The 18,884-nt window shown below is 33.9% G+C and overlaps 1 protein-coding gene across 3 annotated transcripts; it reads left to right on the top strand.

Moving 5' to 3' along the window:
- The first annotated feature begins 961 nt into the window (after positions 1 to 961).
- Positions 962 to 9,566, top strand: LOC126692986 (target of rapamycin complex subunit LST8-1). Of its 3 annotated transcripts, none has more exons than XM_050388820.1 (11): positions 962 to 1,138; positions 1,241 to 1,359; positions 2,181 to 2,282; positions 2,417 to 2,529; positions 2,640 to 2,709; positions 3,685 to 3,762; positions 7,837 to 7,953; positions 8,066 to 8,160; positions 8,303 to 8,382; positions 8,506 to 8,565; positions 8,965 to 9,566. In XM_050388820.1, exons 2-11 carry the CDS (start codon positions 1,252 to 1,254, stop codon positions 9,090 to 9,092), a joined length of 951 nt encoding a protein of 316 aa, XP_050244777.1. In that variant the 5' UTR covers positions 962 to 1,138; positions 1,241 to 1,251; the 3' UTR covers positions 9,093 to 9,566. The 3 variants fall into 3 exon arrangements, with proteins under 3 accessions (XP_050244777.1, XP_050244778.1, XP_050244776.1); XM_050388821.1 differs by having other exon boundaries at positions 962 to 1,156; positions 1,249 to 1,359; XM_050388819.1 differs by having other exon boundaries at positions 963 to 1,156.
- Positions 9,567 to 18,884: the final 9,318 nt, after the last annotated feature.

Here is an 18,884-nt window from a genome sequence, read left to right as displayed (position 1 = left end):
TGGAAAATAAAAGTGTCACAACACCGCACATTCACACCAAAAAAAAAAAAAAAATCAATCATTGCACAAATGAGCCATTGCCCCATTTATATAGACCAAGAAATGCAACTCTTTGACAATGGGCACAACATTTAGTAATGGGTTGGACTTGGCCCATTATTAGGCACACTCTATTTGAGTTTGGCATGGTCCGATTTTTCTAACATATACTTTTTTTTTGGAGAAACTTCTAACATATACTAACACATGTAGTAAACTCAACTATGATCTCAAACTCTCTCTCTCTCAAAAAAAAAAAAAAAAAAAACTATGATCTCAAACTTGTACGTCTAATTTTATCGCTATCTTTGCTAATATGTCAATGTAATCATGAAAAGATTGTGTTTCAATATAGGTTTTTTTTTTTTTTTTTTTTTTTTTTTTTTTTTAATTGATAGTTATCAAAACTGAACTGAGCATTGAATTGTTAAGAGATTAATATGATGATTTACTAGTTCAATCGTTTGGGTATTGGTTCAACCTTTAGATTAATAATTAATATATTTAAAAAAAATATGTAAATAAATTAAATGAATAAGATGATGTTGATGTACAATATAAATATTAATATGCAAGTATATCAATATAATTTTTTTTTTAGAAACAAGTATAACAAATATTGAAAGTTAAAACTTGATAGAATATTAGGGTTGTTTTAGTATGATATTCTAGTAATGTTGTTTGTATTTTTTAAAAATACATGTGGGTGAAAAAGTGTATGAAATTACTTATAATGTTATTTAAAAATCGAAAACTATTGTTTAAGTTGTAGTATCAAACACCTCCTCATCATTCCAAAAAGAAAAAAGAAAAGTAAAGTATTATTCCAAAAGTTGATAAATTAATCATAACTTGTAAAATAATAAAAAATTGGCAGCGAGCTTGACTCAGAAAATAATAATAATAATATATGCCCGTTGCACAGTGTCGAATCCAAGGGGGCTGTGTTGTGTGCGATTACTTTCCTGAGACGGAGAGGCAGAGAGACCTATAAACAAAAACAAAAAACAAAAATAAAAATGGCCATTTCTCAAAGTCTGAGCAGAGGCAGAGCAGCAGCTCACCAAAACCCCTCACAACCCTAATTCTAATTCCACAGGTTTTATTACAGCAATCGGTAAATATATTATATTATATTATTTTTGTTTTCATCCACTCCAAAATCCTATGATTTATGTTTTTATTGATTTGGTTTTTGAAGTTTACTAGGAAATGAGCCAACCGTCAGTGATACTTGCAACTGCCAGCTATGATCACTCCATTCGGTTTTGGGAGGCCAAAAGTGGTCGCTGCTACCGTACTATCAATTACCAGGATTCGGTTTGTTCTTTTTTTTTAATTGATCTTAGTGAAGTTCAGTTCACATACAACTGAATTGAGAAATAGAAAAAAACCCACTTTCATTTTCATTCACTAATCACATGTTTTAAAGCTTTCCAGACAATGCGTGTGAGATTCATATTAGTATAATGAATTTTAGATTGTGGAAGAGATTAGGGAATGTCAATGATTTGATTATCCAATTTATGTTGGACTGATACTACTAAAGCCCGTGTTTAGTTTAGGTTGGACTGAAATTGATGGTTAAAGCCGTTAATTTGATAACTGGACCTTAAAAACATTAGCTTTAAATTCCTTGATATGCTCTTAGGTTATGATGCTTTGATTTGAAGATAAATCAAAACAATTGGTTGATATTATTGTTAATTCTTTCTTCATAAGTGTCATGGGGCATTGCAGATGCATAATCTATTCTATCAATTATTCAACTATGTATTGTTTTTTTTTTCTTCGTATTTTGCTATTTTGGATTGGCTGAAGCTGTGTATGTTATATATGTAATTTTTTATACAACATGACAAACAATAGTTAGGAAATACTTCCATTGCTCTCTATTTGGTTGCTGAAAGAACAGATGATGTGTATATGAATTTTGCATATAAGTCTTGAGAGGAGCTCTTTTTCTGTCACAGTTCACCAAAAAAAAAAAAATGAAACTTAATTGTACTCCTTCTTACCTATAGTTTCTTGGCCATCATTTTCTTTTCTTTCCACATATTGTAAATTTTGTGATGCTTGATACTTCAAAAATTTTCATGTTGGGTGACTTTAGTCTGATTTGCCATGTTTGATGTGCACAGCATGTTAATCGGCTTGAGATAACCCCAGATAAGCACTACCTGGCTGCAGCTGGTAATCCACACATTCGATTGTTTGATGTTAACTCAAACAGCCCTCAACCAGTACGTTGCTCCCATAATTGATCTTACTTTTACTTGTCAAAGAAAAAACAAAATAGTTTTTGTACATTTTTAAATAGCCTTTTACATATATTCTAAAATAGTCTGATGTGAACTCGTCTTTGACGGCATGGCAGGTGATGAGCTATGATTCACATACTAACAATGTGATGGCAGTGGGGTTTCAATGTGATGGAAACTGGATGTATTCAGGTTCTGAGGATGGCACAGTAAAAATTTGGGATTTGAGGTTAATTAAAATTTCCCAAAATATATGGTGGATATATTATTCTTTAATTACTATACTATGCTCTTATTGATAATATTATTTAGATTTATTCTTATTTAGATTAATTGCAGAGCTCCAGGTTGTCAACGGGAATATGAAAGCCGAGCAGCTGTCAACACTGTTGTGCTGCACCCAAACCAGGTTCAGCCTTGAATATTATCTTTAGATAAAAATGCTGTTAGGTTCAAAATAACTACATAGGTAAAAGTAATGAAGCATGGATTCTTATAATAAGTAGTGGGTGGAGTTGCTCTTTCAGATCTCTTAGTTTTTCTCTTAAGGTACCTTGGTTGGCAAGTTCATTTCAACTATGAATCTTTGTAACATCTTATGTAAATGGCTTAAATTTCTGATTTTACTTCTCACTGAGTACACCCCCAGTGTACTTGGTCTGTTTTATTTTAATAAAAGTTTTCATTACTTATCCCAAAAAAAAAAAAAAAAAAAAAAAAATTCTGATTTGACTTATTATAGTTTTAGGGGGTTCTCCAGATTGGAAATGCAGTTTTTAATAATAATTTACCACAGTAGAAAGTATGGAAAATAGAGAAAGTAGCTCATGGCCTCTGCTTGGTTAGTCTGTCCAAATATGATTCTGAACCAGCTGGCACATTTTTCTGGTTCTCCAGATAGCCCTGTAGTATCTCCAGAGGAGTGCATTAAGCAATGTTTTATGGCATTGCTTGTAGTGCTCAATGCTTTGGCATTTGAATTGGGAATTTAACCTAGTTATCTAGAAAAAAGATTGATCATCAAAATCCCTTGTTTCAATTGCTTGGTCTCTCTGTATCTCTTTGTCCTCTGATTGTCACTCTTCAAAAATTGAATTGTATTCCATAGTGCTTTTGTTGGGTATGTCCACTTTAAAGAAAGATATTGGAAAATATATGCAAGCAAGTATGAGGAATTTTTTACATAATGACTAATGCAATAATTAAAAATGATTCAATGATTAATTATTATTTTTACTCATAAAATAATTAACTAGCTATGCTAGTGGTAGTGGTAATAGTAACTATAATATTTATTATCATATATGCATTGTGTTGATGTATCCCTAACTATGCTTGTACTGGTGCTTTTGGGTGTATGTCTAACGTGTATGTAGTCTTGCAGACTGAACTTATATCTGGGGACCAGAATGGGAATATTCGTGTGTGGGATTTAACAGCAAATTCATGTAGCTGTGAACTGGTATGCTTTGTTGTCTTGTTTTTTAGTACATTTGACCTTTGTTCAGGAATCAGGATTTGCAGATTTAGGAATGTCATATTATCTTTTGGCAGTTTTACTATCATCGGTGTGCAGAAAGGGCAGACCGCTCTAGTCACCAGATATATAAATGAAACCCCTAACATCTAAAGTTTAACAACTCATATAGTGTTTATAAGAAACAGAACCTTTTTCTCTTGAACTGCAATTTCTCGTCCTCCAAATGTTTGAGAATTTTGTTCTAGGAAAATACACGACATAAGATCCAATAGCACAGCATTCCAAATCATAGCATTTTTGTGTTTTCCCAACCAACCTCTCCAACAAGTTTAACAAATCTACTAGAGTAAGGCATAACCCATATGACACCAAAAAGAGAGAACAAAAGACCAAAGATCTCTTGCTATGCAGCAATGGAGTTGTAAATGATTCAGTATCACCATTAGTTTTGCACATACAACACCAATCTACTATAAATCTATAATTATACTTCACTTCCTTTGATTGTCAACTGTCTGAACTTTTCCCAATAATGCCATCCAATTGAAAAGTGCGACTTGAAGCTTTGCTTTCACCTGCCAGATACTCTGCCTAGGAAAAGACAATGCCTTGTCTAGTTTTTTCAGCTAGGTGTAATACGACCTGACCATATATTGCTTTGTTTTTGATAAGTAATAAGTTTATTGATATCAAAAAACGAACACCCTAGTACACAGGGAGTGTACAACGGGTTAAACAATTCAAGAACAAAAATTACAAGAATCTAGGAAATCAAGAAAAGAAAAAAATGATTGGTTTTGCAAAGCAGCCAACCAATCCATTAAAGTTCTAAAGAAAAATAACTTCAGGTTTGGTATGAATCTCTCATTATCTTCAAAACATCTACTATTTCTCTCCCTCCAAAGATGCCACAATAAGCAATGGGGAACAATCAACCATATATACCCATTTCTATGATGACCAAATCTGCCTTGCCAACATGCTAGAAGCCCCACTACAAATTGCGGCATAACCCAACTTACTCCAAACAAACCAAACACCATAGACCACAGATCCATATCAACCGGACAATGAAGAAAAAGATGATCAACTGATTCACAATCACACTTGCACATGTAGCACCAATCCAATATCCAAACCTTCCTTTTTTGTAAATTGTCAATCGTTAAGCATTTCCCTAAAGCAGCAATCCAAACAAAGAAAAATACTCGAGAAGGAATCTTTTGTTTCCAAATACTTTTCTAAGGAAAACAGTAGTCATTGGAGCCCACTAAAAGACAATAGTAATCCTTAGCCATGAAACCCTTCTCTCTATCAGGTTTCCAACACATCTTATCCTCACCAAATGCTTTCACTCTTTCATTGAAACACCATATATGGTATCCATGAAACTCGACAGTGCCTCTAATTCCCAAGCATGCACACCCCTAAAGAAACTTACATCCCAAAAGAGGACTCCATTAGCAAACTTCATAAGCTCAGCCACACTAGCCTCCTTATCTCGGCAAAATCTAAACAATTCAGGATAGCTGACTGCAAGAGATGACTCACCACACCAATGGTCTTGCCAAAACTTCACCCTAGACCCATTCCCAATATCATATAGAATGTGGCGAGGAAAAGAAGGCCGACTAATGTATTTCCACAATCCAACACCATATGAACCATTAACAGACCTAGTACACCAGCCACCCCATCTATAGCCATATTTCACCTCTATCACTTGCCTCCAAAGGGCAGCCTTCTGCATCCCAAATCTCCATAGCCACTTCCCAAGCAAAGCTTCATTAAAAAGTCTTACCTTCCTTATCCCCAAGCTACCCGAAGAAATGGGAGTACAAATAGTAGCCCATTCAACCAAATGAAATTTTGGTTCGTCATTGATGCCACCCCATAAGAAATTCCGCTGAAGTTTCTTAATTCAGTTCACCATAGCAACAGGTATAGGAAATAAAGATTGAAAATAAGTGGGTAAATTAGATGAGTGCTTTTAATTAAAGTGACTCTACCTCCCTTAGATAAGTACAAACGTTTCCATCCCTCTAATCTCTGTTCTATCTTCTCCAGAATTGGGTTCCATATTGTCTTATCCTTGAATTTAGCTCCCAAAGGAGGACCCAAATATTTCATTGGAAGAGTACCTTGTTTACAGCCAAGGACATTCAACAGTAAGTCAAAATTATGCACCACACCAACAAGAACCAACTTTGACTTGCCCAAATTTATATTTAGACCAAAGACCACCTCAAACCAAATAAGGATTGTGCGGAGAAACAAAATCTGATCCAGATTAGCTTCACAAAAAATTAGAGTGTCGTCCGCAAAGTGAAGATGAGACACTACCAAGGATCTTCCCTCTAAATTACCCACACCAAAGCCTGACATGTGATCATCATGGATAGCTTTATCCAACATTCTTCCAAGGGCTTCCATAACTAAGACAAGCAGCAAAGGAGACAATGGGTCACCTTCTCTCAATTCCTTGGAACTCTCAAAAAACCCACAAGGAGAGCCATTAATCAGAATAGAGAAGCGAACTATAGATATACAAAAGAAAATCCACCGCCTCCATTTAGCAGAGAACCCACTTTGTTCTAGTAACTACATAAGAAATCCCCAGTTAACATGATCAAAAGCCTTCTCAACATCTAGTTTGCAAAGTAGCCCTGGTAAACCAGTTTTCAATCTACTGTCAAGGCATTCATTAGCAATAAGTACAGGGTCAAGAATCTGTCTGTTCCTCACAAAAGCATTCTGTGAAGTTGAAATCGTATCTTCCACGATCGTGTGAAGTTTGGTGGCTAAGACCTTAGCAACGATTTTATAAACTCCCCAACAAGACTAATGGGGCAAAAATCCTTGACTTCAATTGCTGCATATTTTTTTAGGGATGAGAGTGATGAATGTTGCATTCAAACTTTTCTCAAACTGACATTTAGCAAAAAAACGATGAAACACAGCCATAAGATCAGGTTTGAGAATCTCCTAGCAAGCTTGGAAGAAAGCCATTGGAAGCCCATTTGGTCTAGGCGATATATCATCATTAAAATTCTGTATGACATCAAAAATTTCTGCCTCCTCAAAGAGTCTATCTAGCCAGTCTGCATTATCACTGGATATCATTGGAAATACCCAGACTTCTGGAAATGGTTGATCAACTTGCTGCTTAGAGTATAAATTCATGAAGAATTGGGTAATACAATCAGCAATCATACCTTGATTGGAAGACAAGCTGCCATCAACCATAAGGCTCTCAATTCCGTTATCTCTTCTATTGGAATTAGCCATTTTGTGAAAAAATCTGGTGTTGGCGTCCCCATCCCTCAAGTGTAGTACCCTAGACTTCTAGCTCCAACTAATCTCTTCTAAAAGAGTGAGCTTTTCAATATTGGTACGGAGATTAACTTGTTCTAACTTTTCCTCAACTGTTAAAGGATGAGTCTCCTCTCTAACATCCAAATCATTCAATTTGTTCTAGAGTTGCTGTTTTTTAAAAGTGACATTGCCAAACTTCGATTTGTTCCACTTTTTTAGATCCAACTTCAAAGCTGCCAACTTCTTAGCTAGTATAAAACTAAGAGTTCCTTGGAACAAATAAGATGCCCACCAAGCCTTCACTTTATCAGCAAAATTCTCAACCCTCAACCACATATTTTCAAAACGAAAAGGAGTTCTACCTCTCTGATGACTCCCCCTCCCCCAAACATCAGAATTGCTTTGTTAAGAGAGCAGCTGAAAATATATGGAGACAGAAAACTGACTAAAATGCACAGCGACTGACTCCAAAATGCATAACCACAGGCACAAAACTGTAATCTGTGCTGTGGGCAAGCAATTTTGCATTATACTGGTATCCTAAACCCTAACATAACAAAATGGCCCCCCTCCAATCAAAGGGAGTTTGTTTAGACAAGTCAAAAACAAATTCTCATCAGAAACTTCCCCTAAAGATGATGTTAATTGCTGTGTGGCTTAAGCTTTTGGCATTCCATCTCTTGCTCTCTCTTTCTCTCATAAAAGAGGTATGTATATCATTATTCTATGGTCTCTATCTAGGTGCCAGAGGTTGATACGGCCGTACGATCTCTAACTGTAATGTGGGATGGGAGCTTGGTAGTTGCAGCAAATAATCATGGGACATGTTATGTTTGGCGCTTGTTGCGAGGGACCCAGGTAGCACCTTCATGCACTTGACAAGCCAATGATAAGGCTTTGTTGAGTTGAGTTGTATATGTTACCCAAAATCGTATTTGACTTATGCTACATACAATGGATTTTCTTGCAGACTATGACAAACTTTGAGCCACTTCATAAGCTGCAAGCACACAAGGGATATATTCTCAAATGCCTTCTTTCGCCCGAGTTCTGTGAGCCACACAGGTTTAACTCCTTGTATTATGTCTTCGTTTTTCTTTTCTTTTAGCATCATATATATTTCTATATATTCATAGTCTTTATTCCTGCCTAGTGTTCTTGGTGCGATGAGATGTTAGCTAATTTCGGCTGCCATTACATTTTCCAGATATCTGGCAACTGCATCTTCTGACCACACTGTCAAGATATGGAATGTTGATGGCTTCACATTGGAGAAAACTCTAATAGGTATTCGTGATGCCAAATTTTTATTGTGATTATTATTTTTATTTGTTTTGATGTCACAAATAGACCCTAATAGTTACTATTGAGCCTGGTGATATTGATTTTACTTTTCCATGTGCTTCCCAGGTCATCAACGTTGGGTATGGGACTGTGTGTTCTCAGTAGATGGTGCCTTTCTTATAACAGGTACTAGTATTAAAAACTCTTAAGTTTGAGTATTAGACCATTGATAGACTCTAGAAATCTTTTAAAGAATCTGGGTATAGGATTTGTATCTGCCACTTGAGGGTTTAAGTTAATACTCTTATCTAACAGATCTTCATTCGAGTGTTTTATCTTTTTGGATTTGAGTTTTTGGCCCCAAGAGGAAAGGGAGATTCAAATTAGTGACCTCCACTTTTCTAGGCATGATCTCCGACCAATTGTGCTCCCTTGGGGTTCAAGTTATTTGGCATATAATTATTATTTCTAACTTCTACATTTGCTAGAATCATGCGAAAAACTGCTCGTCCTGAATTTTATTCATTATTACAACTTCAATTATGATGCATTTTAATTTGGCACCTCTATCCCTTATCCATGTAGCTTCCTCTGATACGACGGCAAGACTTTGGTCCATGTCAACTGGTGAAGATATCAAGACGTATCAGGGACATCATAAGGCAACTGTTTGCTGTGCTCTCAATGATGGAGCCGAACCCTCTGCATCGTGAATCTAGAAAATTGTTTGTTTTCATGTGCTGCTGTGTAGGAGCATGTAGCAGTGGCATTTTGGTACATTGCCAACATGTTTTAACGGCTAGCATTACACATCATCATGGTTTTATGCCAATGAATGGTGAGGAGGATGATTTGTCACTACTATACCCGGATTTGGTGTTTACTTCCAAGGAAAAATACTAGTACACACCCTTTTACACACTTGAAATGCACTGAAATTGTGGCTTGAAGTCACAATTTCTAACTTGGAAATTATGGCTTCAAGTCATGATTTCAATGCATTTCAAGTGTGTGTGTAAGAATAGGTGTAACAGGGTGTGTATAATAAACATTACCCTTACTTCAAATCCTAACTCTCTTTCCATCAAGTTATGAACAAATCATAATCATATTCACAAGCAGGACTTATTATAGTTGATTATATTATATTGTGATTGGTATACAATAAAAGTGAATTTATTTGCTTATATAGCACCTAACGACATGTCTTTACAAGTAATACTAGTAAAGTTGTTTGGTTGCATCATATTCTAAGTTACAACATACTCTATTTTTAAAATCTAATGAGAATTATTGGTCCAATCATTAACCGTCTCTATATTGGTTTCATTGTTTAAAAAATAATCAATCAATGAAACCAGAAAGCAGATTAGTTCTCTAGTTCTGAGCGGCAGTTCTTGAGTGTAAATATGTACCTTGTACACCTTATGTCCCCAAGGCCTTAACTTGGGTCTACTGCCTCCAATGCGACCCATTGCGATGGTCAAAAAATTGATGATTAACCGTTGAAACTAGGAACCAGACTGGTTCTCCAATTGTGAGCAATAGTTCTTGAGTGGAAACATGTACCTTATACACCTCATGCCCCCATAATTACCAAGGAATGGGCTTATGCTTTGTTTGTTTTGATGGAAAACATTATATAAAGATAATTTGTCATGTTTTTCAATATTTGGTAGTATTAGAATAAATGATTAAAAGAAAACTATCTTTAGTCAACATAAAAAGTATGGTTTATTTTTAGAGATTGTTTTTCATTATTATTATTTTTTTAAAAATAACTATTTCATAGTAAGCTAAATAAAGAAGTTAGGAGATTGTTTTTCAACTCATTTAAGGTTGCTACCAAACATAAGAAAATGATATAGTTTTATAGAAAATGCTTTTTAGAAAATGACTTATTTTTTAGAAAACATTATTACTGAAACAAACAGAGCGTTAGTACACATAAAGTACACATCCATCATGGGTCCTTCCTCCACATCCCCAAGCCCTACTTTTCAAAAATTCCCTCCCAATAACAATTTTTTATAATATATATATTGGAATATGATTCTTTGATATCTACTTTCCTATACTCTTCAAAATACTTCTATGTACAAATAAGTGAAAACCAAAAAAGGTAAGATGATTCTTTGATATCTACTTTCCTATACTCTTCAAAATACTTCTAACGATGTACAAATAAGTGAAAACCAAAAAAGGTAAGGTTCCTACATAAAAAAATTAACAAAAAAAGGTTTATCCAAAAAAAATACCAATGGTAATTTCCTAGGTACAATTCATCACCCCAACTTAATGCAGGAAAAAATAAAAATAAAAAGACAAATAAAGACCATTAAAAATGAGTCCGCACATTCTTTTCCTTAAAGTTAGCTTACTATATTTGGGGGGAAGTGGGGGATCTAGAATTATTATTTCCAAGGGACCAACCTAAATATATCAATAAAATTTTATTTTTATTTTTTTAAATCTAGGGGACCATTAGGAAAATTATATATATATTTATATAATGTAACACTAACAAAATTTAATTACTACATAAACTTTACAAATTGGTGTCCCACCAATTAAAAAAAAAAGTAATTTAAATATTAATTTATTATGTTGCTTATTCTTGCCACAAGAGTTTGTAGTCTTTTTGTAGTAAATTTTGTTGTAACTAACTGTAAGGACTAGATTTGATCCTTGGCCCAAAGTGTGAATGCATCTAAGCCCAATAGGCACAGTACAATGAATTTGTAGAGAGTGGGTTGGAGAATTAGGCTCTAATGAATGACTTCACAGTTAGGATGGATTTCCAAAGATAAAAAATGGAATGAAGCTCTCTAAGTAAATTTGTCTTCGGCCCAATCTGAGGAGGTCTGTTCTAGTCTATATTGATTGAAAAAGATTACAGATCTTGTTTAAGCTGTTACAGTGCTCTTTTTTACAAATTTCTGATCCCTTTTTTATGGAGGGTCTTTTACATTATATAGTTCCATTTTGATGATCTTGATTCTACACTTGTTGATCATCTAAATCATTACTTGAGTGCTTGTCCCATCAGACATCCTTTTTGGCGCTCTATGAGTTGGGATAGCCAATGCAACACTGTTCAAGGGTTTTCTTCATATAAATGCGGCCAGAAAGTTAGCTGCAGTGCATTCAATGCGGTGACAACAGCTTTATCTTAGATATTTTCTAGCTCACATTCTTCTAGTATGTTCGTAACGCACGCCCCTAGCAAAGGAGTTTTCTGGAAGGTTACTTTGAGTGATAGGATATGCATTCGATCTGTGCTTGGCTTATCCAAAGAGATATTCCTTTTTGGACCACCTTTCCCAACCTTTCCATTTGCATGTTACTTAGGAGACTCTGAACTTAACACTCTTACTACCGTTTATTCGCCCTTAGATTAATCGACGTTCTTGGCCAAGGCCCAAGGCCCATTATATGATTTTGGGCCCTTATTCCTACACTAACATTACTTGAGATTCTCTTCTTTTAGGCTTCCATTGAACAAAATTTGCATTTATGTCAAAGCAATTGTTCATTGACATGTGCCAATGAAGAAGATGCACATATTACCTTTATTTTTGATAGGTAGCCACATATCTTAACTATCTATAAGTGTGCACTAATTATTTATATTAAAAAATTATAAAAAATATTTTTATTTGGAATATTTATTATTCAAATAATAATAATAGTAGTAGTAGTAGTTGTAATAGAAGCAAATTTAATAACACGTGCAATCAAGAATATAAAAATAACCCCGTACACTCTTAGTGCGATAGTCACTCCACAAATATAAGTGCTTGTGGGGTGTGGGGGGCAAGGGCTAGGGTTCAAGTCTCTAGAAGGGAGCTTCACACGCATGCCCTTAGATTAGGTTAGAGTAGAATTTCTATCTTGTATTAAAAAAAAAAAATATATATATATATATATATATATAAAATAAGTGCATTTAAACTAGTCAAATAATTAAATATTTGTGAGTTCACTAATATCAACAATTTAAATTTCCTAACTCTTTTCAATGTATGTGTGTGTGTAAACTGTTACGGTCTAAATTTGTGCCATGTAATTGCAAAGAGTATTAATAAGAGAAATGCATCTATTTTCCTATATTAATTATTTATAAGTGGTGCATTTATTATTTGTGTAAAATGAAATTTTAACATTAATTTTTTAAGATTTATATGAGAAATAATTTATTTGAATTATGACATTTTTGTGCATATTTAATTACGTTTACAACAATTGAAACAAACTACAACAAAAGACAAAAACAAATGTAATAATGCGCAATCAAGAATGAAAAAAAAAAAAAAAAAAAAATTCATGCACTTAAGAGATTGCGGCCCTGGATTGTATTATTGAGGGTGATGCTGTGGTACTTCTCAAAGCAATTTGGAATGAGGATTTTAGTCACCCCGAGTATGGTCATGTGATTGATGATATTCTTGTTTTAGCTAGAGATTTTCATTCCAGTTTTTTCTGTCATGTTAAAAGATCAGGTAATACTGTTGCCCAATATTTAGCCAGACGTTCTAAGTTTGGTGTTGAGCTGCAGATCTAGTTTGATACCACACCTGCTGACATAGCTCCTCCAGTTTCTCGTTATGTATTGTAATTGTTTGGTTTTACTACTTCTATTAATAAAGTTTTGGCCCCCAAGGCGGTTATCTCCAAAAAAAAAAAAAAAAAAAGTTTAAATATGGAGAAAATCAATTCACTCAAGGAAGAAGTTCATATTCTTAACAATTTTCATTTTCTCTCTTTCTTACTATATGTAATATAATTGAGTATATTTTCTAATTATTATAAAACAATAAATATTGTACACCGAACATTAGATAATTTCTTATAAATATTTCAAAATGTATTGTGCATCATTGGACATCTGCTAGTTATACGTACGTATATAATAAATATAAAGTTTTTTTTTTTTTTTTTGAGTGGTAATTAAACTTTTCAATAGTAGGATCCATTAAAAAAACAAAAATAAAAAACCTAAAAGGATTAGGTTTTATTTAACATCCACGTGAAAATAAACTGAAGATCGAACACAAGAGGAAGTCTAACCTAAGAGAAAGAACAAGCTTGGTTTAACATGCACGTGTAAAATAAACTAAAAATTGAAACACATCTCAACAAAAAAGAAGTCTAACCTAAGTGGAAGTTAGCCTAAGTGAAAGAGCGTGTACTATATAAATTAAGGATTTCTCCTCTCAATGCTCACATCTCATATCTAGTCTCAACAATTCTCAACTAGTTATTTCGGAAATTTCTAAGCTATTTTGATTATTTTGGAGATTCTAAGAGCATTTTAATTATTTTGGACCTTTTAAAGGCATTAAGGTATTAGTTGTTTCAGAAATTTCAGAGGTATTTTAGTTATTTTAGAAAGTAAAATGTTGTTCATGTTTGATGTTTTTTTTTTTTTTTTTTTTTTTTTTTTTTTTCATAAAATATATATAGTAAGAGCATTCACATAAGTGAGTGTATAATAGAAAAATGCATGACATTTACACATTTTTGTTCAAAAACTCCTCACATTAGTCCATTTGCAGCAGTAACCGTGCAAATATATATGACTATTGTAGCTTTGTATTTGAATATTTTATTAATTTCTCATTTCATCTCTCTCCCTCACCGTCTATTCTTTGCTTCACTGTGTCTTTCACATAAACCTAGCCACCATTGCAACCCACCACCATCACAAGTCACAACTCATTACAAAATTTTATCATCTTATCACAAAACCAGATCGACTCATCAACCATAAAACACAAATCAAACCCAACGTCAGCTAAAACCCATTAATCCAAACCCAAATCAACCTAAACCCAAAATCAAATCCAATCAGCAACACAATAAAAAACCATAAAATGGAGATCCAAAATTAAACCCATCATCGCCCATTCACCACTGCAACCCAGCACCACTCGAAAGAGTTGAGAATAATTATAAATGAAAATAATAATGATAAAAGAATAAAAAATGGTTAATTAAATAAAATAGAGTGTATAATAGACAATATGATATGAATGTTTTTGGAAAGATAGAAAAAAGTAGGTTCTTATGCTAAAATTGACATAAAATTTTATACATATTGATATGAATGCTTTGAGTTCTTAGATTGGAATTTGAAGAGACAGAGACAGAGAGAGAGAGAGAGAGAGAGAGAGAGAGAGAGAGAGAGAGAGAGAGAGAGAGAGAGAGAGAGAGAGAGAGAGAGAGAGAGAGGTTAGCTAGAACTTTAATTTAGAAAATTACGAAAACATATAGAGAGTTTTTTTTTTTTTTTTGGGGGGTTATGAGATAGAATTCTAAGCTTTGAGTTCTCATATTGGAATGTGGAGAGAGAGAGAGAGAGAGAGAGAGAGAGAGAGAGAGAGAGAGAGAGAGAGAGAGAGAGAGAGAGAGAGAGAGAGAGAGAGAATTTTTTTGTTTTTGTTTTTTTGTTCTAAGATAGAATTCTACTCTAGAATAATCTGTATGTATGTGTGTAAAACTTCTTTTTGGAGACTTAAAACTCGACTCTTACCCTTCACACCACACAAATACTTATACTTGTGAAGTGACCGTTGCGTCAAAGGTGTGCGGTGGTATAGAGAGAAATTTTGAAATTATGAGTTATTCTTTGGAACTTTAATCATTTAACATGAAATCCCATATTTTCATGAGTGATAATATTATATTACCACCATTTTATGGGGTAATTACATTATGGGATTCCCTTGGTAATCTTACATTCCCATTTTGTGATGCACAAATAACAAAACAAATGTAATATCTCACATCTCTTCAAAGTGGGTATAAATGTATAATCATCTCTTCAGCCAAGCCAAACATGCACACAATGCATTGTCTTTTCAAATAAAATTATCAATATTTAAAATCACCCTCTCTAATTTGAAGTCAAATAGTATCTATTTTTTTTAGAAGAAAATAATATCTATTTAAAAAGGGTAAGGACTCCTCATTTCAAAAATAAAAAAAGAAATCCCATATTTTCATGAGTGATAATACTATATTACCACCATTTTATGGGGTAATTATATTATGGGATTCCCTTGGTAATCTTACATTCCCATTTTGTGATGCACAAATAACAAAACAAATGTAATATCTCACATCTCTTGAAAGTGGGTATAAATGTATAATCATCTCTTCAATCAAGCCAAACATGCACACAATGCATTGTCTTTTCAAATAAAAGTATCAATATTTAAAATCACATTCTCTAATTTGAAGTCAAATAGTATCTGCAAGAGCCCAAAATCGCTAGGCACACTTGGAATAGTGGAATTAGATATTTTAGGCCCAGTGCAATTAATTTGTTAGAGTATGGGCTTGCAATGTCAACTTTAATGCTCTTCTATGATCCAGATATGAGGTCAGTGGAGTTAGGGCTAAGAGAGTAACAAAAAGAAGTATGAAATATGGATATAACACTTCCTCGAGTCTGGCCGAGGAGGTAATGTTCATAAAAGAAGTGCTTAAGTGTTTGATACAAAATGATGTTTTATAACTTCTAATCTTTTTCCAATAATTCGTCCCCCTTCTTGGAGGATTCTTTTCCTTTATATAGTTCCTCCCATTGCATTTGAGCCCTCCACCTATACAGCTCAAGGTACTAATTTAGATGCTTGTCTCATCAGGACTTTGTTGGAGGTGGTAGAGTGTACTGTGAGCTATGGGATTACTGTTCAGAGGTCATTTCTTCATTAATGTAGTCAATTGAGTTGATATAGTGCATTGAATGTGGAGGTGATGACTATTTTACCAAGATATTTCCTCTCTTCTTCACTTGTATGTCTCTATTATCTTCCTCAGTATCTAGTCCTTTGGTGTAAGTGGCTAGTTGAAGAATTCTCGAGGAGTATTCACTCTTCGGGCTCCCAGGACGATGGGTCTCTACGTCTCCCCTCCTTGAATGTTTACCCACATGTCCAACCTGGATTGGTGTGCGAATGGGCATTTTTCCGTCCTCGGACTGGGCCCATGGGCTTTATGTTGCGTTCGGATCCTGCCCTCCCACAATATCTATTTTTTTTTAGAAGAAAACATCGCTTTGTTTTGATGGAAAATCTTGTGTAAATATAGTTTTTCTTGTTTTCAAGTATTTGGTAGCATAAAAAAGATGAGTTAAAGGAAAACTATCTTTGGTCAATATAAAAAGTATGGTTTATTTTTAGAGATTGTTTTCCATTACATTTTTTTGGAAAACAACTCTATCTTACAGCAAGCTAAATAAGGAAAGTTAGGAGGTTGTTTTTCAGCTCATTTAAAGTTGCTACCAAATATTGGAAAATAAGATAGTTTTATAGATAATGCTTCTTAGAAAATGACTCATTTTTTAGAAAACATCATTATTGAAACAAATAGAGCGTAATATCTAGTTAAAAAGGGCAAGGATTCCTCATTTCAAAAAAAGAAAAAGAAAGAAAAAAAGGACTCCAATCCCCTTCTTTTCTTTCCTTCTCAACCTCTCCAGCCTCTCATCATTTCTCTTCTGAGACATTTTTCCTGAAATTTGGGAATTCGAAGTCATTTTTTTTATTTTTTATTTTTTATATTAAGATAAAAATTCTACTTTAGTATAACCTAAGTGTATATGTGTGTATTTTTTTTTTAAAATGTATTTGTGTGTAAAACTCATTTCTAAAGACTTAAACCATGATCCTTACCCCTTATACTCCACAAGCACTTATACTTGTGGAGTGACCATCGCGCTACGGGTGTGAGGTAGTGAATCTGAAGTCATTTAATTGTGCTTATTTCCGTTGGTCCATGGTTTCCAAACCATCTTTAATGGAAAAAACAAAAAACCAGCTAGAATTTTGGAGGCCACTGCTATCTTATTTTATTTTATAATTCAATAAATACAATCTACGAATTTGAACTCTAAAGGTTTCCTATCCATGTGACTGACTTAATAGGCAATGACAATGAGAGCTAAGACAAAAAATTTTATTATTTAAGTTTGTCTATTTGATCCACGGGGGTTTATCTTAAAGATGGGTTGAGAATGTTGCAAAAGCTCTCTCTCTCTCTCTCTAACAAATAAACAAAGTTAGGTCCAAAGATCGAAACAATTAATATTTGTAAAAACGTGAAATGGTCTTTGAAGAAAACGTATGGCAAATTTTGGATCAGGGTAAGATTATCGTCCCACCCATCTCACGATTTGGATCTAAATCCTACCATAGTTCCAGTAACTAATGATTTTAATTCGATCCCAATCATTCACCAATTCTAAGATTACAATCCTACAATCAAAATCCCCATTCTATAACAGCCACTATAATTCTCCCATTTATGAACTTCGCTGTGCTCCATTTGAAGCTCTAGTAGTTATCACATTAAGCGGGGTCCAGCCATTTTGAGCAATAACATTAATCAAATTAAAATAAAATTACATAAAACTTTGCTTTACATAAATAAATCTCTGTTGGAAATTACGTTACCAAAAGCTCTTTTGATTCCAACTGAGGAAACCCTTACACTCGTTAGTACTATGAGGACCTAAATTTTAGGCCTTTTGATGAGACATTTTTATGTGCCTATCACTTATGCATTTTACATGAAAAGTACGTATATGGGGCTGCTATTCTAGTTGGACCGAAAGTGACAAGTTGCGAATTTGAGTTTGTAAATCAGTTTTTTCAATAAATTGGAGATAAGATACTTAAAACTATTTACTTTGATCTTCTTATATCTCGAAAAAAGGAAAAAAAAAAAAAAAGAGGAGAGTTTTATGTATTGAGTATGACCTTTTAAGATATCTTTAGCATTGAAATGCAATGTTGGCTTGTATATCTTCTAATTAAGCTTTAAGTAGAGGTTTCAAGCTTTCATTCTGTTTTGGAGGTTGCTACCTCTATAACTAAAGGCCAGAGGCAATGCAGGCAAGTATGATGCTCAATTCCAAATAAAGACGTCAAATTTGATTTTTCTGTGATATATGTCTTGTTTGAAAATTGGGCCGAGCCCAGTTTACCTGACCTAGGAAAGCTACACTGCCTTATGCAATTTCAGTTATGGAATTAAAAACAATTAAGCGACATTACCATCATCAATTGCCAAGAGAGTAGCACCTCTGTTATTTTCGGGCTTTGTATTTCTTCTGATTCTGTAGGAATCATCTCTATGACTAGTTGTTACTCAAGACATTTTACATGGTGTATTAGACAGTGGGTAGATTGTGCCTTGTTCTAGTTCTAGTGGCAAATACCACTGCGAATAAAAATGCCGTGCCATCAAGGTAAAGGTTTGTGCAAGTGCAACATCATATTTGGGCATAGAGGCAGATCGAGCAGTGTAAAATTGCTGCCATAAGAGTAAATTTGATTTCCTTAATTATTGAATCATAATTTTAAATCCAGCTTCGCTTTTCCAATACATTATACATACATTTGATTTAGAAAAGTCAAGATATTCCTTTCAATTCCCCTTAATACGTATTATGTACACAAAATGCACATGCTTTTGGGACTGAGGTTGAAAAATCA

Source organism: Quercus robur, chromosome 7 (genome assembly GCF_932294415.1).
Source record: "Quercus robur chromosome 7, dhQueRobu3.1, whole genome shotgun sequence".
NCBI classification, from domain to species: domain Eukaryota; kingdom Viridiplantae; phylum Streptophyta; class Magnoliopsida; order Fagales; family Fagaceae; genus Quercus; species Quercus robur.
This window is presented reverse-complemented; position numbering and strand designations above follow the sequence as displayed.

Excerpts from the sequence above, each read along its gene's own strand:
- LOC126692986 (XM_050388820.1), top strand. The coding sequence starts at position 1,252 with ATGAGCCAACCGTCAGTGATACTTGCAACTGCCAGCTATGATCACTCC. Across the intron at positions 7,954-8,065 it reads GCTTGTTGCGAGGGACCCAG|ACTATGACAAACTTTGAGCC; the intron begins GTAGCACCTTCA and ends ATTTTCTTGCAG. Across the intron at positions 8,566-8,964 it reads TGGTGCCTTTCTTATAACAG|CTTCCTCTGATACGACGGCA; the intron begins GTACTAGTATTA and ends TTATCCATGTAG.